Source organism: Benincasa hispida, chromosome 4 (genome assembly GCF_027475165.1).
Source record: "Benincasa hispida cultivar pf3 chromosome 4, pf3_genome.v1.1, whole genome shotgun sequence".
In the NCBI taxonomy this organism is placed as follows: domain Eukaryota; kingdom Viridiplantae; phylum Streptophyta; class Magnoliopsida; order Cucurbitales; family Cucurbitaceae; genus Benincasa; species Benincasa hispida.
The window spans coordinates 7,714,806-7,737,985 of record NC_143481.1 but is presented as its reverse complement, the minus strand read 5'-3'; the positions used below and the strand labels follow the sequence as shown (position 1 = coordinate 7,737,985).

Below are 23,180 nucleotides of genomic sequence, written 5' to 3'. Positions count from 1 at the left end.
AACATACCATCGATATTGTCTTCGCCATGTTGCCAATAATTTCAATACGAAATACAAATCAAAGCAACTAAAAAATTTGGTGTTTAAGACAGGAAATCAACACCAAAGGTGCAAGTTCATTCGGTGCATGAAAGAATTGAAACAATTGCACCCTGAATGTCTTGAATATTTTTCAAACATTGACTTGGAAAAATGGACATAGTCACACGATGGTGGGTATCACTATGGGTGGATGACAAGTAATGCAGCTGAATGCATGAATGGTGTTTTCAAAGGTGCTAGAATGTTACCAATTACTTCTTTGGTTAGGCTAACATTCTATCGCACAATACTATATTTTGAACGCCGGAGACAAGAAATCAGTGAAGCACTCGATCGTGGGGACATATATACAAAATATGCCTTAAAAAACTTAAGATGTGGAAAAAACGAGCATCTGCACATACGATGACATCTATTGACAGGGAAAGTCAAACTTTTGAAGTACAAACTGACATAAGTATGATTTCTCCCTATAAAGGACAATACACCCAAGTTTTGAGCTTGAAATAATGAACATGTTCTTGCAATAAGTGATAGTCATTTAAGATTTCATGCTCTCATGTAATTGCAATTTGTAATTACATGCGTATGACATACATACCACTTATTGATGAATGTTACAAATTGTCTAATTTCAAGTGTTGTTATGAAGGCCGCTTCCATCCAATTCAACACCCAGATTATTGGCCAGAATTATCATTTACAAAAGTTCATCCAAATGCGGACTTAATAAGAGAACAAGGTCGGCCAAAAAGTACGTGCATTCATAATGAAATGGATTGGAGAGAGGCGGGCCAAAAAGTGCGATGTACAGTTTGCAAGATGTACAGTTTGCAAGAAAGAAGGACATAGGTGTATTTTTTTTTTACTTGTATTTTTTTATGTAATTGTATATTTTATGTACTTATATTTTGTATGTACTTATATTTTTCATGTAATTGTATATTTTATGTACTTGTATTTTTTATGTACTTATATTTTTCATGTAATTGTATCTTTTATGTACTTATACTTTTTATGTAATTGTTTCATTTTATGTAATTGTATATTTTATGTACTTGTATTTTTTATGTAATGAATTTATTTTATTAAATTATATCTTTTTATGTACTTTTTATGTATATTTTATGTCATGGATTTTATTATGTAATGTAATTTGAACTTCTTAGGTAATGGAGCCTGGTCCTTCTAATCCTGTACAATTATACCAACAAAATACGCATCGTTCACAATCAGTATGGGATAATTCTTCCACTATAGTGTTGAGTTGTCGGAGAAGGGAGACGACTGCACAACATACTATCCCATTTGATCACTGCATTATTCCCTATGTTCAGCAGGCAGGTTTTCTTGGGGTTGCACAAATTGGTTTTATCCAGCTTGATTGGCACCTTATTACTGCTCTAGTTGAGCGTTGGAGACCAGAAACCCACACATTTCACCTGCTTTGTGGATAATGTACGATTACACTGCAGGACGTTGCCATACATTTGGGTTACGAGTGGACGAGTAACCATTGATAGGTTCACTACAGTATGACTGGAAGAATATTTGTGAAGAGCTCTTACGTGTTCTACCAGATGATCTGAAAGGATCAAGATTGAGTATCCCCTAGTTGGCGTCCCAGTTTCCAAAATTACCTCCTAATGTCGACAACATCAACGTACGTAAGTATGTACGAGCATACATCATGCAGCTTATTGGAGGATTTTTGTTTGCTGACAAGTTAAATACTCTAGTGCATCTCATGTTCCTCTCACTACTGTCTGATTTCGAGCACGCTGGTACGTACTCGTGGGGTGGTGCATGTCTTGCATGGTTGTATAGAGAACTTTGTCGGGCTTCCAATGCACAAGCGTTGGAAATAGCAGGGTCACTGATATTACTACAAGTATAGGCTTATGACATATTTCCAATTATAGCACCACAAGTCCAGCTACAGACCCCAGATCATCGTCCACTTAGTGCCAGATATTATTTCATTTATATATTTATTTCGTTACCATTTTATGTAAGAATATAAATTAATTATATTTTTTATAATTTTAGATGGAGTGGTGTATTAGTTACCTCTGAACCGTCAGCAAATATGTTGCTCATGTACAGAGAAATATTTGACATGCTGATGCACAATCAGTTAGCAAATGTAATATATAAATGAATATTTAAAACATTTTAGATGTATACTTATTATTATTTGGACGGCATACACATGTGGTCATCTTTACCTGATTATTGTCGTGATGGTGAAGACATCTGGTTGACCATTAGCCCTTTTATATGCTTCCATATAGTAGAGTGACATCATCCAGATCGTGTATTGAGACAGTTCAGTCTGCGATAAACGATACCTTCGTTGTCCTATACACTCCCAACATTATACCAGATCGATTTGAGAGGTAAGCACGACCAAGACTGGCGTCGAATCCATACGGAATATTTATCCTACTGGCATGGACGACATGATCGTTGTGCATAGGGAGAATTAACAAATGGGCCAGTTGTATCAGACGACTACTTTTCCCTGGTATAATTCAATCACGAGGCGATTTATCATACCTAAAGGCGCTTACTATTACTGCATAGTAAGAGATTTAAAATCAGACATTTTCCATATATATGATATAAATATTGTTTAATATTTTTTTTTTTTATTATTGTACAGAATAATTTTATCGGTGATGTTCAACAATATTCAGTGCAGAACAACTTACCAAACTGGGTTCAATGTGTCAGCAAATATTAGTCAACGTAAAAGGTATTATTCAACAAACAAGACGACTTAATGTTGCTGATACCGATCGAACGAAGACGTATTCGTCGTAGACGACAGCGACAACAGGGTGAACCTAATTTAGAGGGACACGAAGACAACCCCATGAGGGGTAAGGGCCAGAGGGGTCGTTTTTAAATTTCATGTAAACTTTCATTTTCAAATTGTAAATTAAAGAACTAATCATAAATATTCTTTAATATCATGACAATTTTTTTAATATGAGTGCAAGATAATTATGTTTTCATTGTAGATTAAATATATAATTAAGTTTAATAATGAAGTGGACCCATGCCTAAAGTCTTAATATTGTTGTACATCTCCAATTAAAAAAATTAGTCAACACACTTTAAAAAAAAAAAAAAAAAAAGAAAGAAAAGAAAAGAAAAGCAAATTATGGACCGGGTCCACAAGTTTGCATCTAACCGATCAACCAGTCAGCCGACGTGGTGCTGACTGGATTAAACGGTACTCGTGTAACAGGTACATGAGTTTTCACATGGCAATCGTGTACCCCGTACACGATTTCATTATCCCAATTTTGTCAATAGTTTCGTCAAACACCTATTTTTAGAAAAAGTTTCCATCTTATCCTATTTTTGTCATTATATATTAAAAAAATATTATTTTAAAAAAAATTCTAAAATCTCAGACGATTCACAACGTTTTATTTAATATATTTTTAAAATTTCCAGTCATTTTTTTTAAAGACGGAATTAATTTCGTAGACAATTTGAATTAAATTGGGGAAGGATTCAAGTTGAATTATATTGGACCATAAGATTAATATTTGAATTTCATTTTGTTTTTGTTTTTGTTACGTTCCGTCTTTCAGTAAGACGGAATCAAATTTTTGTTTTAAAAAAATTGTAAATCAAATGGTAATAAAAGTGGGATCACAATAATAAAAAATTTGTAAAATTGTAAAAAAGTGATTAATTATAATAAAATTTCATATGCTAATTAAAATTTGATCTGTGTGGAATTTACCATTATAAATATTCTTGAAGTGAGAGATGATATTGCATATCAAATTTCAATAAGTGAATATCTAGAGTTTCTATATTGTTGTTATCTCTTAATTCATTGAAATCCAACAACATTAGTTGACCGATTTTATCTATTTGCTTTATCATTCACATTCATTCCAATTAATACCTAATCGATTGGGTCTCCTCGAACAACATAAGTGCGTTGGTTTTCCCATAATTCTAGTTGAGGAGTCAAATAGTTGACCTAATCTCGTTCATATTGACAACGTAAGTTATTCAAGTATAATAGTTTATCTTATCGTATTGTCTAGGGATTTATTGCATGCAATCGAATGGTTACATTGCGCGATCATATAAGTATCATTCTATTTAAAAAAACTAATAAAAAAAAGTATCATACATGTAGGTCAATCATCTCACAATCTATATATGGATTTAATGATCAATATATGACCTATTGATTGCATAACGATAGTATTGATGAAGGTCAACATCAACTGTATGAAGTTATTTTAATTGTAGGTTCTTTGGGCGTGATCGAAGTGGTTCATTTTTCACTAGTGAATAAAAGTATTTTGCTTTTAACGTTACATTCCTTAAACTCATTTCATATCATAGTTCAAATATGAAAAAATAGTGGTCTTTCAATTATTTTATTTAAGATTAATTGGAATAGACGTAACATCGAAGCAAATAAATAAAATTGGTCCACTAACATTGTTGGGTTCCGATGGTTTAAGGGATGACAACAATATAGAAACTTGAGATATTCACTTAAAAATTGAGTAAATTCTGTAGGAAATTTGAATGTCATCTTCCACTCCAAAAATATTTATAATAGTAAATTTCAGATGATAAACATAAAATTTAATTGATCAAATTTTAATTAACATTACAAATTTTATTATAATTAATGATTGATTTCAAATACTTAATTAATAGTTTATTATTGTGATCTCTCTCTTAAATGTTAAATTTTATCGAATTTCACACGGATATTTTATTAACATTTGATTTACAATCTCATAGTGATTAAAAAAAAAATTATTCCGTCTTTCGCACAGGGAATAAAATACAAGACTAATTCTGCTTTTGAAAGTAACGGAAATTTAGAAAATAACAACAACAACAACAATAATAATAAATGAAACGCTGTGAATCGTATGAGGTTTTGTCCACGTGTCACTGAGGTGTTTATTGAGATTTGTTGATTGTGTGAGTATTAAGTAGAGCTGGCAACGTGGTCGGGACGGAGTGGGGAGGGGTTTACCATCCTTGTCCCTGATGGGGGAATTTACCCCATACCCACCCCCATCTCCGTCATTTGAAAGCAGGGATGGAGAAATGACGGGGACGGAGGCGGGGATTCCTTGTAGGGGAATAGACCCATTTCCCGTTTCCCCTTTGTTGAAGACTTTTTTTTTAAAAAAAAATTTTCCAAAAATTTTCTTTGATTTGGGCTTGTGCACTTTAGTTGGTCTTAGATTGAGCTAAATTAAAAATTAGTATATATATATTATATAAACTAAAATATCTAATATAATATTTAAAAACTTAATCGGGCAGGTCGGGGTCGACGTCGGGGACAGGGTAGGGATACCCCCATCCCCGATTCGAGGACTTTAAGGAGGTCCCCAATTTGATCATATCCCCGACCAAATTGGGAATTCCTTGTCCCAATCAAGGCGAGCCCCGCGAGGACTCGACCCCACAGGAGTTTTTGCAACCCTAATTTTCAGCTAGGAGGCACAAATACTTCTAAATCGATATCAGATATGTATATGTGATTTAAAGTATCTGATTTTTTTAATTTTTAGATATGTTAAGGGAATTTTTAGATACGTGAAGGGATACACTAGGTTTTTTCTTTTTTTTTTTTTTTTTTTTAAATTTAAGCCCAATCACTTTAAAAGTCCAACTCACAAACCGTTTTATTTTAAAGTCCACTCTAACAATTCAAAACAAAATAGATTAAAAATGAAAAAAACATTAAAAAAATAAAAATCTAAAACATTAAAAGAAAAACCTGAAAGGTAATTAAATCTTCATTCTTCTCTTCACTCCCACTATCTAAATCATGATTTACATCCCCTTCATCCTCAATTTCATTCTTCAATCTTCATCTTCAACTTTTTTTTCTATTTTATGTTTTAATCGTTCGACCACCACTCGACGTTGCTGGAAACTTTTTTTGTTTTTTTTTTTTTTAGTTTTCATTCTCTTCTTGAATCTACTTTAATATAAATTAAAATAAGTATTATAACAATTAATTGGGCACTATATATCTTCAACGTATCTATATCTTAGTTTTTTAAAAATTAGCATATCGTCATATCCGTCCGTATCTATACTTTTTAGATATTCAATCTATACAAAAGACCGAAATGAGCAAGGACAAAAAATCACACTATTTTTACAAATAGTTTCTAGACCTCTTGTTTTTTGTAAATAATTTTTCAAACTACCCTATTTTTATACTAAATCCTTTTATTTTATGTTAAAATTATGTATCGTTATTAAAAAATATATATTTTAGGTTAAATTTTTTTAATTATTTTTTAAAAATTATTTTAAGTTAAAATTGTTCCCTTTTAGTGATGTACTTTTAAATGTCTATTTGTTTATATTCCAGAAATCATAAGATTAATCATTATAGACCATTTATTGTTGATTTTTTTTTCATATATATATATATATATAAATCACGTAACTTTTCCTTTATAAATTGTGAAATTATATTCATACCGTATCTTTTCTTATATGAAAATTATTATTCTTAAGTCAATTTTGATAAAAATTAAGTTTGAAAAGTTAAATTCAAGATTTGTTGATAATAAAAAAACTAAAATTAAACAATTGAAAGTATTTGGACTAAGATGTATAAGGACCAAAATGGTAGTTTAATCAAAGTATAAGAACCAAAATGATAGTTTAAACATTGCTTAATTAACCTATTTTATTGTTTCGTGTATAAAATAGTTTCATGTAATTTAAGTAAAATTATACAAAATGGCTCCAAATTTTAAGGTACGTTTTAATTATGTCTCCATGGTCTCAGATTTAATTTATACCCTGAACATTCAAAATAACTATTACATCAAATTTACTAAGAAAATAAGTTAGTTATACCCTGAGGGGTTTCCAGTGGGATGAGCCCCTGTGTAAGCTATAGATTTTGTTGATCCCCAACATAATAGTCATATTCAGCTGACACAAGATTGTACAAGACACATATTGCCTTTTATTCCAAAACCAATTCTGAAAAATGTTGTTGCATTATGTGCCCTTCCCCAGGCCTCTTCAATTCTCACCTGAAATGAACTGAAGCATTTTCAAAATAACCTTAGAGGAGGAGATCATGATCTTACACCAAGCATCATCATGCACCCAGACAAAAACTGGGAGGTCAAAAGAGCTTCTCAGAACCACTTAACCAATTAGAATTATCTTTAGAAGTATGTATTTGATATTTAACTAAGTGGTTTTGAAAATTAAAAAATATTCAAAACAGTTTAAAATGATATTCTTCTGAATTGTTTGCAAGAAAATTGCTTCATTTAGAAGCACCAACTCTGAAATTCCAAACTTATTTTAAGTAATTTCAGGCTGAATGTAGACGGTAAAGACGGAACTAATTAGCAAGGTCCCTTTGGTAACCATTTTGTTTTTTGTTTTTGTTTTTGAAAATTAAATATGGACACTACTTCGACCTCTAAATTTCTTCTTTTGTTATTCACTTTTCACCCATGGTTTAAAAAAACCAAGTCAAATTTTGAGAACTAAAAAATGTAACTTTCAAAAAGTTGTTTTTGTTTTAGAATTTGGCTTAGAATTTAACTATTGTACTTAAGAAAGATATACATCATTGTAAGAAATGTAGATGAAATAGGCTTATTTTTAAAAATAAAAACAAAATGGTTATCAAACAAGCCTAAGTAATTTTATTTTAAGATTACCTGACTTGGGATAAGAAAGTAAATCATTTAGCTACTGTTAGAATCACTATCTTCTTTGGAACCATTCGCCCTAAAGATGTACACCTGAAAGAAATAATAGAAAAATTAATATTATGTCAATGAATTCATGCGAAAAAACAAAAACCAAATAAAAAACAAAACAAAACATATGCAATTCCTAAACATCTGAAAGAGTAAGGGGCCTTGTATTATTCTGTTTTCAATCTTTAAAAACATCTTTTTCTACATGGTTGATGGTAACACTCCCCTCTGTGTTGTAATCCACAGCTGAAGATATCTATAAATCTTAATCTTAGACAAAATTCCAAAACTAAAAATGGATAAATGTTATACCCAGTAGCTATAAGGAGCATGAAGATTTTGTAATCCACGTCCAACTGTTATTATGATGTAGTCACATTGTAATAATGTCCATACATGGAGACCAATATGTAGTGCTTGTTACAGAAAACGTATGCAGACAAGACAAAGGTTGAAGAATTTTGAATCCAGTAAAGAGATGAAGTGTAATCACCTTGCAGGCTGTAGGTTTAATGCGTTGAAAAACCACAGCATCTCCATCTGATAACTTATGAGCAATTGAAAAACCCTTCCATCCCCCACTAAATCCTGTTTTTCGTGCCAAATATATTATTGGATACTCATCACCATCTTCATCTATTAAAGTCATTACTCCATCATTCTTTGGAAGGTGGGTCTTGCAGAAATGAGCAGGAAGGCCCTGTGTTCAAAAGCATTTTTTTTCCAATGAAATATGATCTGATTGACTAATATCACATCCAGTTCAACAAGTTTAACAAACAGAGAGAGAGAGAGACTAGGACTTTAGAAGGACATATGCTTAATAGATAATCCTTACAAGCTTACCAGCCAGAAACAACCACTAACATGAGATCGAACCATTGACTTTATACAGATGGGATAATTTGGCTCCAATCCAGAATGTAACTCGAGAGCTCTTTCGAAGGCATTTTTTCTTGCTTCATCCGAAGCATAAAACTGCTCCGGAAAATCTCTTGCTCTGGAGATCTTATAATCACCCCAAAAAAAAAATTAAGCTAGTAACAATGCTCTTAAATCATCAATTGACCCAATAATTTAAGTTAGTGGATGAAATTAAATTTAATTATATATCATCTAACAAATAGAATCTTTTATCTTTGTTTCTAATTCGTTTTCAGTACAGATACCTTCTAGGAATCACCACACGATCAACAAGAACCTGCCAGATTAATTGAAAAGAAAAGAAAACAGAACCAGTGAAAAAGGGATTTTGGGGTCTAGAATATCCAAACCAAAGAAGAAGAAAAAACAACAGTAAACCCTAGTTTATCAATCTAAGTAGGTTAAGCATACTACTAATGACTTACTTCAGCGTAAACAGGGGTTGGCTGTTTCGCCACGCGACTGGACCTCCTCACCACCACGAGTTGTTTCTGAGTGACGCGAGGCTTGGTGAGCTTACTCTGCGGATAGGTCAAGTAGCAAAATAAGCTCAGTACAAGAATCCATTGAGAAAAAAGAGCGTAATAGGAGACAAGGAAACAGAAACAAAAACGAAATGGAATTACAGGGGAGGAAGACTTGGAAGGGGAAGAGTCCAGGAGAGCTTGAGAAAGCAAGGGCAAATTTAGGGCTTCCATTCTCTTCTTGTTTTCTTCAACTCTTTTGCGACGACATTCCTCGTATGAGAGGTTAGAGATCCCCATGTTCTCTTCTTCTTCTTCTTCCTCGCTTCGTAGGGTTTGCCGAATAGCCGAATAGCAGAAACGACGAGATATCAGTATATTTCGGAATTGGGGAAATTTCGATTTCGTACGGATAATTGATTGATAGTCGACCGTTAACTTCCCACTGTTTTGAAAAAATAGCCGGAGGAAAGTATTATTTATAAATGTACAGTAATTTGAAGGAAAGGATAGAGTAAATTACGCTTTTGCCCCCTCACATTTGAACTCATTGTTTATTTGGTCTGTCAAGCTTCTCTAAACTAATGGAGATATTGTTCATCACTTGTATATCTATAATCTTTATTTGGTTATTGTGGGAATTTATTAGAGACGTCCACAGTTCGTCTCCACCCTATTTCATTCTCTGTCCCCATTTTCGACTCTGGTCCCCCCTCGACTCTTCGTCTCCGTCTCTATCCCCGTTTAGTCAACGGAGAGAAAATTCTCCTTGCTCTCTCTTCTATTTACCGTCTAATTAGGGAATCCCCACCTCGAGGGCTGCAGTCCGCAAGATAAATAGATATCTCTAAACTTTAGTTGTATTTCTAACATAAGGAGATGTTCTTTTCCATATTCATTCCTACCCAAATTTTGAATGAGAAACATCGTTCCTCATTTTAATTTAGTCTAAACTTGTGTGTCTATATATCTAAAATGAAGAAATCATTAAATTTGGATGAGGAAGTTCATTCCTCCCTTGTGAATGACTACAGTGGGAGAGGACTTTTGACCACGTATATAATGGTGAATGACAATGGCTAGAGAAGAAAGGAAGGAGTTTCACATGGGAAAAAAAATTGGTGCAACTGGGCTACCTCTATTTTCAGCCCAGGTTACATTCAATGAAAAAATGACACGTTGCCATTTTGTTTTTTTAAATAAATTTTTTTGTCTATTTTTTCTTTGTGTGTCAAATGTAGTCTAAGTTGCACATAATCATTTCGTTTCACATCTACCATCCATCTCATCACCTACAATTTTTTTTTTAATTATTTTTAAGAGTATATTCATTTTGATTTTTCAGTTGGATTGTGGTTTTAGTTCAACCACAATATGTGAGGTAGAGATTCAAACTTTTGATCATTTGATAAATGAGATAATCACTTGATCTTTGCTCAAATTTAGTGTGAATATTTACTTTTCTGTCCCCCTTTTTAAGGCAAATGTAATTTATACTTCAAAGCTTTGAGGGTTATATCAATTAACCTTGAACTAATAATGATATCATTTTAAACTCCCAACATTCGTAACAGTATCAATTTACACCATACTCCAAATTTTATTTGACCAATGTCATGTAAACCTTATAATTTAAGTAAATTAAACTCCTAAATTTTTATAAATCAATCCATTTATATTCTTTATTTTAATTACCTTTGAAAATCACTCATGCATTAATTTTCAACATTTGTAGATTTCTTCAAAGGTTAGTTTTACAAAATGGATTATTAGAGTTGATGCATGAATGTTTTTTAAAGGAAATTTTTGTGTAAGAGTCTAAGCATTTGTGAAAGTTTGGGGGTTTAATTGATATAATTACAAATTTCCACAAGGGTTTTCCAAGCGTAACGTAATGGAGGGTGTAAAATGATACACTTACAAAAGTTTATAGTTTAAATTGATACAATTATTAGTTCAAGACTTAAATTGATACAATCCTTAAAATTTAGAGGTACAAATTGATATTTTCCATTTTTATATATTAAACTAAACCCTTCCATAATTTTCATTCCTAAAATAATATATATTTTTATCATATCTTGAATCTCTCGATCATATTTGTATTGTGGCAAAAAATAAGTATTTTTTAAAAAAGTACCGTTTTGAGTTTTTTATAACATGTGAGATGAATGATTAAAACTTTTGACCTCTTAATTAAAAGTATATATCTTAATAAGTGGAGTTATGTTTAGATTGACAAAGAAGGTAGAATCAAATTTTATGTTATTATTTTGAGTGTTTTAATTTTCTTTTGTACATATTTTTTATCACCTTAATCTATCCAAAGTAACTGACCAACTTAAATTATATAAATAAATTCCAAAAAACAAAAATCCCCTTAGGGCAAAACTATAAAAGAGACAATATGGCTACATAGAAAGTTTCCACCTTAGTTCTTTATTGAAAATGAGGTTTTGCAATTCCTATTGAAGTCCAATATCAAATTTCTTTAATTTGATAAACTTCCCTTTCATCATCGCTTTAGGCATTCATGAGACAATATATGACCCTAATATCGGAGTGTCAAAGAAATTTATAGGAGATATTAAATTTTAAGTAGGTGACTATCAAAGATTGAACCCATACCTCTTAACTATTTATACTATCGATATTTCGATAGATAATAAAGATAAAAATGGAATGTCACAAGGACATCTACATCAATAAGTGATTTTGAAATAATGTAAATTGATAAACATTTATGCCTTGTATGGTAACCATTTTGTATTTGTTTTTATTTTTAAAAATTAAACATATTTCCTCTCTATTTTTTACAATGATTTGCATTTTTATCAAGTACAATAATTGAATTCTTAGCTAAATTCCAAAAACAAAGACAAGTTTTTAAAAGCTACTTTTTATAATTTTCAAATTTTGACTTGGTTTTTTAAACTATGTAAAAAGTAGATAACTAATAAAGAAATTTGGACGTAAAAATAATGTTTATAGGCATAATTTTCAAAAACCAAAATAAAAAATCAAATGATTACCAAATGAACCTTAGTTTTTATCTTTTAGTTTGAAAAACAAGCATGCAAACATTAATAGCCCCTATATGTTTCTTTGTTTTATCATTCACTTTCTACTAGCCAGTTTGAAGATACGTGCAATGCATATGATAAAAAATCTTTAGAACATTAATTTTTAAATGAATATACTTCTAATTAAATTTAAATAATAAATATCTAATCTGAAAAATTTTAAAGTAATAAAAGAGATAGATTCACAGACTTTCAACAATACAAACACACATTCAGAGACTTTGTTGATGTATACAGAAAGAATGCGAAAATTTTAACTTAACTCCATTGATAGTTTTTCAAGTGCTTCAGATGGAAGAGGTATATACAAGCAATCTTGACCATCAGAATGCCTTCTGATTTTCACCAACTCGTGGTCTTTAAATTCGGTCAGATGAGAGTTCAGTGTTACCTGGCTGCTGACTAGGAAGCGCTCCCGACAAATCGCATACAGTTTATTGATTGGCATACCTGAAAAATTGAGATGATACAATAAGTTATTTCGATATTTAAAGTGTTTAAAACCAATGAATATTATCAGATTAACTTCAATTACCTTCTTCATCAGGATGAGATAGCTGATGTTCTATAAGAACTTTAAATACACTTTGTGCATTGGGTGTCAAACTCTGTAAAACTATTGTAGCAGTTTTGGCACTTTGAGCAGTACCACCATGTGCAAGAATCAAAGGGAAGAACATTCCTTCAATTTTGTAAGGGGCAAATGTTGGAACGTGATACCATAACCAGTTAAATTGTGTGTGAACCATCTTCTTGTCCCACACTGGAGAAACCAGAATTCATGATTCAGTGAGATAAAAATCAATGAAATAGTGCAATTTCCAATGCTTCATACAATATCTTCCTGCAGTTAATTTATGTTGCAGTACTTGATGATCTCACAAACTGTGCAAAGAGATGAAAATCTAATTTCAATAAGGATAATCCAACTTTATCTACAGAACATTGTATAGAGGTTATGATTTCAGTAACATCCCTTATTTCTGTTCTTTGAATTCTCACTGTAAAACTTGAGAATCCAAAGCCTGGTACTTCAACTTGCAACAAAATCTAATGTCTTACCAATCTAAGCATAGTTCAGCTAGTTTAGGCATATACCCTCTATCCAAGAGGTCAGAGGTTTGAATTTCATAATCCCACATGTCTGTATATGCAAAGAAAAACTATGACATTTTCCTATGTAACAAAGTTGCACCTCTACAAATAGCAATATGCAATAGAGACATAGGTGGTGTTTGAAACTCATATTTCATGTAAACATTGATGAAAAGAAAATGCATATGCTTACAAAGAGGTGAATTCACGTGGTCAACGGAGGCAATAATTCGAACATGGGAACAAGCAGCAACTCGTGCAAGATACTCTTGCGTTTCGGAATCTCTTAATCCAGGCCCATCAATATTGTGTATCACAACACAAACAAAACAATCCTTGTCTTCCTCATTTGATCCATTCAAAAATGTAAACAGATCGTCCATTGATCGCGATGTAAATGGCTGATGAACATTAGGTGTGCTCCCTGATGCACTTTTGGGTCGGGATTTCAACTGATCCGACAATACTTCAGCTATGGCTACTATAACCTACACGATAAATTGCAAGACTTTAGTGACACAGAAAATAAATTTAGTATGTCTATATATGGATAGCCATTGCCGAAAGTGTACCTGCTTAATATTCACTGATTGAAGATAGCCATTAACAACTATTACAGAATAATCCGTCAATGCTGTCGAAGCAAAATCTTCAATCAAAGCCTTCTTAGACCCAAATCCATACATTAGAAGGCCAAAACCACATCTGGACCACAGGAAAGAGAAACATAAAGCGAATTTACAAATGGAACGGAACAAATAATTTAAATGAACTTCGATAGCAAAATAAGTAATTTCAAATCCGGAAGTAATTTCGAAGAAATTACAACCAGAGAGCTTCAATCTAACAATACTACAGTTCAACTATCGTAATAATGGCGCACCTGAGCTCAAATACCCATTTCGAGTACAAACTCTTGTAGCTGGATATCAGAGCCGCAATCTCTTTCTCATGCGTAGGCTCAATATTCGCCGCAGCCGCCCTCAATTCCTGATCGTTAATTTCTTCTAAATCATTTTTCTTAGACACGAACAAATTAAAGTAGTTTAATTTGATGACGCACCTGTTCGTCGACGACGTCGATGTCGGCGAGTTTTCCAGAAGATTTCTTTTTGGAGCCGCCCAATTCCTTAGCCAGAAAATAGTTCCTTTGAAATGCCAACTCCTCGTCGTCCAAATCATCGATCTCCATGATAAAGATGAATAGTAACGAAGAATTGCAATGCAACCGATTACAATTGCTTCAAGAAGAGGAGGGGAAATGGCTGTTGTGGACCGAACCCTAAAGAAAGCACCCTTGTTTTCCCGCCATTTTTAGGTTTCAATCAACATACGTCAAGCTCAAAGTCCACGATTGGACCACACCCGTTTACACCACGGTTGAGTTTACATAATGGGCCCAACTACATACTCCAAAGCCCACAAGTTCGGGAGATTATTGAGTAACTAATTTAGTCAAAAAAAATTAAAAAATGGAAGATTAAGGGTATGTTTTGTAGGCAATCTAAAAATAAAAATTTGAAAATAAAAATTCAATAAGAAGAGAGTTGTAGTTTGTATTTTCTAAATACATGTTTGGTAGCATATTCATAAATAAGATTTCAATTTAAAGTAAACAATTGTATAAAATATAATTGGTAATATTATGGGTGGATTCTAGAATCAAGGGCAAACAGTGGAGAACAAAGAGAAGAATGAAAGAGTGGGTTGAAGAAAAGGTTGGGCCTGGTTGGCTTCGGTCCCTGTTGAGGCCGAGCCCAAAGGCCAAAGGCCCAACATAAGCTAGGCCTAAAAGGGATGAACCCCTACGCGCCTGGAAAGGATGTTGGGTCAATCGGCTTCGGTTCGGGAAACATTCATAAATAACCTGTCCAATCAGAAACCCTTATCAGATAAGAAATAAGAGAAGGAACCTATAAATACATCATTATAACTCCATACGAGATAACTGAACATTTTGACTTATTCTTAATTTTATAATTCTCTCATTGACTTAGGCATTAGAGCAATGTTTCTTTGTTTTTTAGGTCTGCTCTTTCCTAAATTACAAATTTATCGTTGTTGTCACGTGGAGGTCAGATGCGTTTTTCCTTGACCAAAATTCGGCATCAACAGATGGCATCATCTGTGGGACGAGAGTGATCTATCAATACAAAATAAAGAATCTTTGCAAAGTTAAAGAAATAAATGCTACGATTGCTTAGTTCCCATAAATCATGATAAAAAAAATTTTTGAAGACGGAAGCCATGGGTGAATCAAATCCCCATGACCAAAATCAAAGGAAGCCAACGTGTCAAAGAGTCAAGGTCAAATTTAAGACGTCTTAGGCCAAGGCTACCAATGCCGAGGTTGAGAATACCAAGGCAAAGACTGGGGAGACCAATGTCAAGACTGAAGCAACTAATACTAAGATCGAAGAGCCAAAGCCAAGGATGAGGATGAGACCGAGGCTACTAGTGTTGAGGCAAAGGATATCAAACTAAGGCCAAGGTGACCAAGTTGAAAAGAATAGCTAAGGCTGAGGCAACCAATGTCGAGGCCGAGGAGACCAAATTGAGGCAAAGAACCAAGTCTGAGGGTGAGGCTCAAAATTATTAGCAGCGTATGAAGTTATGTTTCACAGGGGGCTAATCGAGGCCGACCCTAAGTGCATCAAAGAACAATATTTTCACCATCCAAACACATCTAAACACACCCATGTGCACTATAGAAGATGACTGAGACCGAGGTCAAGGCCAGGGTTGAGGCCAACGTTAAGCACATAAGGGCTAGAGATCACCCATCCTAACTTCTAGAAGGTTGTGAGAACCCTACGTGTCTAAGGTTGAGGTTGAGGTCGATGCCGAGGCTAACCTGTTGAGGTTGAGGCCAAGCTAATCGACAAGATCACGAAGCAGCACAAGAAACAATGTACCTAAGTAGGGTTTATAATGTTAACTCATAACTCATAACTATAAAATAACCAAACCTCGAGACCCAAAGAGTGTGGGTTAATGTTATGAGTGAATTTGGAACAAGTGATGTAATTGACATCTAGCGCAAAGTCAAGAAGAAGCATGACACGAGCTGAAGGTGGCAAATAAGAACAATAATGGGTCTAAAAAAGGGGGGGTTGGCTAAAGCTTGGCCAAGCCAACATGCTCAGCCTTAGTCGAGGCCAAGGCTGACCCTTGCCAAATGCCTAATAGTGCCAATTTTACACAAACCTCGGTCCAAGAGATCATCTTAAGCTCGAAATATTGCAAAAAAAAAAAAAAAAGACACTCGATTGAGGTCAAGGCCGAGGCTGACCCTTGTGAAATGCCTAATGGGGTAAGTTTTATGTATACCCCCGACCCAAGAGATCATTTTAGGATTAGGATATAGTAAAAGGAAGAAGTTTGATTGTGTCCAAAACCAACCCTCGCCAAATTCCTAACGGTTCAAGTTTTACATATACCCCGACCCAAGAGATCATCTTAGGCTCAAAGTATTCCCAAAAGAAGACATTCAACCTCGACCAAGGCTAAGGCTGACCCTTGCCAAGCATAAAATCGAATGCTTCTCTTGACCCGTTAGGTTATCTAACTATCATAAAGCAACTAAAATTAATGGTATATAGCTACACATGGTAGTGACTCCAAGCGACGATGGTAATGACAAGCACGGAAGAATACGTGAGCAAGATGCAACTTCATGTTAGTGAAGTTAATTCCAAGAACACAATAGGAGTGATTATGATTGAAATATGATGAAGGTGCTAAATGTATGCCAACCTAGTTGGGATACACCGGGTGCTGATCCACACTATAAGAAAAAATAAAGAATAGAGAAAAAGTTCATCTCCCCGTTTGTTCTTTTTGTTATATTGATGAATGATTGATAGTGAGAAATGAAGAAGGTGCTATGTGTATGTCAACCTAGTTGAGATACATTGGTGCACCTACTAAACCACTCCCTAAAAAAAAGGAGAGAATAGTTCATCTTCCCCTTTGTTCTTTTTGTTATATTAATGAATGATTGGGAGTGAGATATGATGAGGGTGCTATATGTGTGTCTGTTGGGGTTGATGTCCCAAATCTCGTAGGGTCCTGTAGTTTGTAAACACTTGTATGAAAACTCTTTGTGATGTAATAATATGAGATATTTTATTCACTACAGTCTATGAAATATGATATATTTTAGTTGCATTAACCACAAACTAATAAACTAAGATGTCTGGTTATCATTGTAACTTAAGCATGTATGTGGAGATATACAAGTGGATCATGCTTTAAGTGATAACCTAAATGGTCTATAGTATATGGATAAAGGAGGGAAACCTTATCCTGGTGACGCTACGAGTGTGGCCGTTTTGTAGATGTTACAAGTGTTATAAAGTGCTACAAATGGTTTAATCCTGACCATTCATGTATTAGACATGCAAGCGAGGATGCTCTATAGAAAGGAGTTTGTATAAGACCGGACCACGAAAGTTTAGTCTCGTTATATAACTGTTGGGGTTGATGCTCTAAAGTCTCGTGTCTTGTAGTTTGTAAACAGTTTGTACGAATGCTTGTGATGTATAATATATGATATTTACTTCACTTCTTGACTTTGCACATTTGGAAGTTTTATTTGCTTTACCACAAACCAATAAACTTAAAATCCCTAATTGTCTTTATGTAACTTAAGCATGTATGTGGTGAGATACAAGTGGATCATGTCTTAAGGGACAACCAAAATGGTTTGTAGTATATAGATATAGGAAGGAAACCTTATCTTAGTAACGTTACGGACGTGGCCTGCTTTGTGGAATAGTTACAAGGGTTGTGACTTGCTACAGATGATCTGATCCTGATCATTCATGTGCGAACGTGCGAGCGGGGGCATCCTATACAAAGAGTTTTTATAAGACCTGACCACGAAGTGTTAACGTCTCATCATATAACCCCATTCATGACAAAGACTTCACTTCACTAGGATGACCATAGTTAACATGACCTCAATCCTGAGTGAGTTGGGAACTCTTGCCATTGAGGGCAGTCCTTTGATTTGCTTGGGTACGAATGACCAGAGCACCGACTCAAACCTACCACTTTGAGGATTCGTCTGATTTGGGAGCTAGGAACTCAGTTACACAAGATGAAGTTCACTCCTTCCCTGAAGCAGGGGTAAATAGATAGATTGCTCACTTAAGCGCTGATCCCGGGGCTTAAACGATGTGGCACCACACACCTTCTCATGGTCCGAGAGGTGTTCACACATAGTAGGACTATGTTGTATTGTTCATTATAAGGATCAGTGGTACTTAAGGAGTAAGATATAACTACAGGGGTAAAATGGTAAATTGGCCCAGTTGTACTTACGAGCATATGTGAAGGGTCATCGTACTGATGATTGGTTATATCGGATGGACATAGAAATATATTTGTGGTAAGAAGAGTTCAGCTGTCGTTTTTTAGTGGAATGTCTAGCAGTTAACGAATGGTGGATATCGTGGCTAAAGAGTTTAGTCAATTATTCACGTACTGTTGGAGCTTCGAGCCATAGGTCCATAAGGTCCCCTTGGTAGCTTGGATACAAGTTGAGAATCAATTTTTGGGTCAGTTTGAAATGTTCAAATTGACAAGAAAGAGTTCGATTATATATGATATAATTGAACTAGTTAATTATATATGATATAATTGACTTTATGTATGAGATACATTAATTTGGAGGAAATTGGATATAAATATGATTTATATCTAGTGGAGGAAAAATACCATGGTTAATATATGATATTAAACCATAAATTATGAATATAATGTGATTATATTTATTATTTATTAATTGGACAGTTATGGGATAATTGGTCGACGTCTCTTTTGTTTTCGTAACTGATGAGTAAGATGAAGAATCATTTTGAGACGCTTAAATAGCTCACGGTATGTTGCTATTCTAGAGGGTCATCGCTTAGTAAATTATAGCCTATACGATAGTGTTGTTTACTGAACGATTGCTTACACCCGCGCACGCTACTTACTAAACGATCGCTTATCTTTTACTAAACGATCGTTTAGCGCCCGAGCTTTACTAAACGATCGTTTAGCGCCCGAGCTTTACTAAACGATCGTTTAGCGCCCGAGCTTTACTAAACGTAGACGATCGCTTATCTTTTCCTACATGATCGTATACTTCAACTAAACGATCAATCATTTTGTCTGTACGATAGATGAGTCTTTGTCCCACTTGCTTGATCATTGTATACGATCTCTTTTCCTCCTTCCCTTTACCAAATCCGAATAGAGCCCATTCTTTGGATTCTCACTCCGAAAATATTGAGGATTCCAAGTGGTGGTGTCGTCCCTTTTCTTTATCTGTTCGTGTGGAGACTGTTCATGGTAGATGATTGAGTATTGCTAAACAATAGCTTGTCGTTCCAGCGAAAGCGAGATTTGCTACGAAGAGAGTTTTTAACTGGTAAGTTTACTTGTTCTCTTGTTTATTTATCTCTAAGCATGTCGGTAATTTAGTATTATGATGTATATCTGTATATGTGAATGTAAATGTGGTAATTTTGTCACAATGCTTTTGGAAAGATCCACTTCCGCTCAGAGGTACTCTTGTATAAGAGTTCCTTCAATAATGTCGTTCATGACAGAGACTTTCATTTCACTAGGATGACTATAGGTAACATGACCTTAATCCTGAGTGAGTTGGGAACTTCTGCCTATGAGGGATGTCATTTGATTTACATGGGTGCGAGTGGCCAAATCGCTAGCTCAAACCTACCACTTTGGGGATTTGTCTTATTGGGGAGCTGGGAACTCAGCTACACAAGATGGAATTCATTCTTTCCCCAAAGCAAGGTAAATGGACAAATTGCTCCTATAAGGGCTGATTCTGAGGCTTGAACAATATGGCACCACACCTTCTCTTGGCTCGAGAAGGGTTTACTCATAGAGGACTATGATGTATTGTTCATTAGAGAAATCAGTGGTACTTAAAGAGTTAGATGTAACTATAGGGGCAAAACGGTAAATTGGCCTAACTATTCTTACGAGCGATTTGTGAAGGGTCATCGTACTGTTGATTGGTTATATCCGATGGACACAGAAATATATCCATAGTGCGAAGAGTGCAACTGACGGTCTTTAGTAGAGTGTCCGATAGTTAATGGATGGTGGATATCGTGATTAAAGAGTTTAGTCAGTTATTCACGTATCGTTGGAGCTTTCCATAAGGTCCCTTTCGTCTTGATAACTCAATGGATTCATGTTGAGAATCAGTTTTTGGGTTAATTTGAAGTGTTCAAATTAACATGAGGGAATTTGATTATATGTAATTAAATTGATTCAATTATATGTGATATAATTGATTTGATATATTAGATACATTAATTAGAGGAATTAATATTAAATGTCATATAGGAGAAAAATAACTACGGTTTATATATTGCATGAGATGTGATATTAAAACTATAGGTTATAAATATAATATTTATTTATAATTAAATCAATTATGAGATAATTAGTTTCGGTTTTTTCTTTTAATAACGAACTTAGTGGGAAGTTGTAATCAGTTATGATAACTGATGGATAAAATGAAAATCGGTTTCATTTTTTCATTAGTGAATGCGCATAAAGAAAAAGTTATACGATAGCCTTGAGAGAGTAAATGATCGTGCATTGACTTTTTCTATACGATAGTCGCTCGCTACTACACGATTGAGTACCCAAGTTTACATGATAGACTCCTGTCGTCTCCCACTTGTTCGATCGTTTACACGATCGTTTAATTACTCCTTCCCTCTACCAAATCCATACAGAGCCCACAACTCCTGGATTCTCACACCGATAATACTAAAGTAGCCTCATGGTAGTGTCTACTTGCTGTTCGAGGGTCAAGGGTCGAGTGTTACTCGATTGTGTTCGAGGTTATTCCAAAGGAATTGCATTTGTGCTAGTGAACGTCCGTGCTATTGGATCGAGGAAGTACGAGAAGAAAAATTTCTTCAAGGGTATGTTCACTCAATCTCTTGTATTTTCTTCTTGAAGCATGCTGCAATTTAAAGTTTATGCATAACTATTGTTATTTGATTGTAAATGTGTATCATACTCCACTAAACATGTTTCAGCAACTAGTAAATCATATTTACCTTGTGCTTCTTTTGAGGCAGGGGCCTGAGGACATTCCTCAATTAAGACAAATCTCAGGTCATCTATTACTAGTGTTGAATTTCAAATTTTTTTCTATGTTGAGTAGTTGTCGCCGTTTAGTTTTTCATAAGCTAATAGTTGAACTAAAGAGCTAATCATGCTGGAAAAAAAAACATATCCTTTTTAGTAAAAAAAACATTAATCTTTAAAATCCAATCAAGTTTAGGAAAAAAAAAGTACCCATCATTATTATATTTGAAACAATATTTCAACGGTTTAGAATAACCTTCACCAAGGGGTGATCGACTATTCCTCCATTGAACCAAGACTTTCTTGACTAGATACTATCACCAGAATAACTCTTATTCTTATAGTAACTTAGTTATCACTACTTTAGTCAAGAATTTACTAACGCTTGGTAATTCTCGTAAGTGTGACCCTCCATTTTCAGACCTCAAAGATCGAAATCATTATGCTCCCGAAGTTGGAAAGACAAGAATGAAAACAGACCTGAGAGACCCTATATATTTCTAGTGTTCGCGGAGTTCCGAATCCTATAATATAGCCCTCCGATTAGTAAGGTCACTCCAGGGCAAACATGCAAGCGCATTATAGGAATTTCACGGCGCGACCTAATGGAAGAGACCGTAGGATGTGTGGACACACTTCTTTCTCCCACTTACTATGAACAACTTCCCCTATTCACCTTGGTATTGACTCATGCAAACACTTTCCAAATGGAGTCCACTCCTAGGGCGCCCAAAGCCAAACATGAATCTCACGGTGTGAACTCTTAGGGACGCTAGAGCTAAAAGTACATTACTTCTCTCCAACTGAAGTGTTCTAGACGGTTAGGGTATAAAATACTTAGCGATACATTTCAGCTAACTTAAACATAGCCTAAGTCTAGATGATTCATCCGAGTATAACTTTTATACTGGATTTTTAACCTACACTATCTAGGTGATAAACAAATTTTATTACCTCATGCCGCTCACGCATGCTCATAAATCCGGTTTAACCTAACTCAGACGCCGACTCGATCTCCAGGTATTAGGTGTTCCGTGAACCGTCAACTTAAATACCTTCAACCTTAGTCATTTTATCTGACTTTTTGCCAAGATCTTGCCAGGTGAGTTTTCTTGTAACTTCGGTTTTACAAGATATCGACCTAATTTCTATGAAAATTGGGATTGCTCGATGGTTAACTCTAAGTGAGCATGCATCTTATCTTTATTATAGATTTTAGAAGTCTAGGTTATTTTATAAAAATTATAAAATAAATTATAACAATTATAACCCTAGAGAATTCATCTATAACATGCTTCTTTCAAACAAAGATGTTTTAATATAACACTTATATTAAAACTAAGCATGCATAGTATATATTTTATAACACTTATAACATATAACAAATGCATGTTACATGCTTTTCCTATGGTGGGGTTTTAAAACTATATGGCATACTATATGCACACATAATCAAACAACATTATACATCACATGCATAATAGGTAAACAACACTAAAGTGGACCGATTTTGGCATTAAAAACAAAAAAATAACTAATTTATTACAGAAAATAGCAACCAGCTTCCTGGAACCGGCTTCAAACACTTTGAACCATTTTAAACCACTCAGAAACCACTCGAACCGGCCCAAAAACACCAAAAACCAAGTTGAACCAGTCAAACAGACTAGTCCAGACTA

General features: G+C 34.2%; 2 protein-coding genes across 3 annotated transcripts; both read right to left on the bottom strand.

Annotated features, from left to right (window-relative positions):
- Nucleotides 1–6,817: 6,817 nt before the first annotated feature.
- LOC120075986 (B3 domain-containing protein At5g42700-like) lies at nucleotides 6,818–9,651 on the bottom strand. Of its 2 annotated transcripts, none has more exons than XM_039029751.2 (7): nucleotides 9,356–9,651; nucleotides 9,155–9,250; nucleotides 8,975–9,006; nucleotides 8,652–8,805; nucleotides 8,299–8,505; nucleotides 7,764–7,847; nucleotides 6,818–7,128 (listed from the first exon to the last, which is right to left on the bottom strand). In XM_039029751.2, the coding sequence occupies exons 1-6, from the start codon at nucleotides 9,491–9,493 to the stop codon at nucleotides 7,791–7,793; spliced, it is 684 nt and encodes a 227-aa protein (XP_038885679.1). In that variant the 5' UTR covers nucleotides 9,494–9,651; the 3' UTR covers nucleotides 6,818–7,128; nucleotides 7,764–7,790. The 2 variants fall into 2 exon arrangements, with proteins under 2 accessions (XP_038885679.1, XP_038885680.1); XM_039029752.2 differs by having other exon boundaries at nucleotides 6,818–7,118; nucleotides 9,356–9,639.
- Nucleotides 9,652–12,376: 2,725 nt separating this feature from the next.
- ORC2 (origin recognition complex second largest subunit 2) lies at nucleotides 12,377–14,747 on the bottom strand. The gene is made up of 6 exons (XM_039029766.2): nucleotides 14,435–14,747; nucleotides 14,255–14,361; nucleotides 13,944–14,076; nucleotides 13,565–13,859; nucleotides 12,812–13,039; nucleotides 12,377–12,726 (listed from the first exon to the last, which is right to left on the bottom strand). The coding sequence occupies exons 1-6, from the start codon at nucleotides 14,561–14,563 to the stop codon at nucleotides 12,530–12,532; spliced, it is 1,089 nt and encodes a 362-aa protein (XP_038885694.1). The 5' UTR covers nucleotides 14,564–14,747; the 3' UTR covers nucleotides 12,377–12,529.
- Between the last annotated feature and the right edge of the window lie 8,433 nt (nucleotides 14,748–23,180).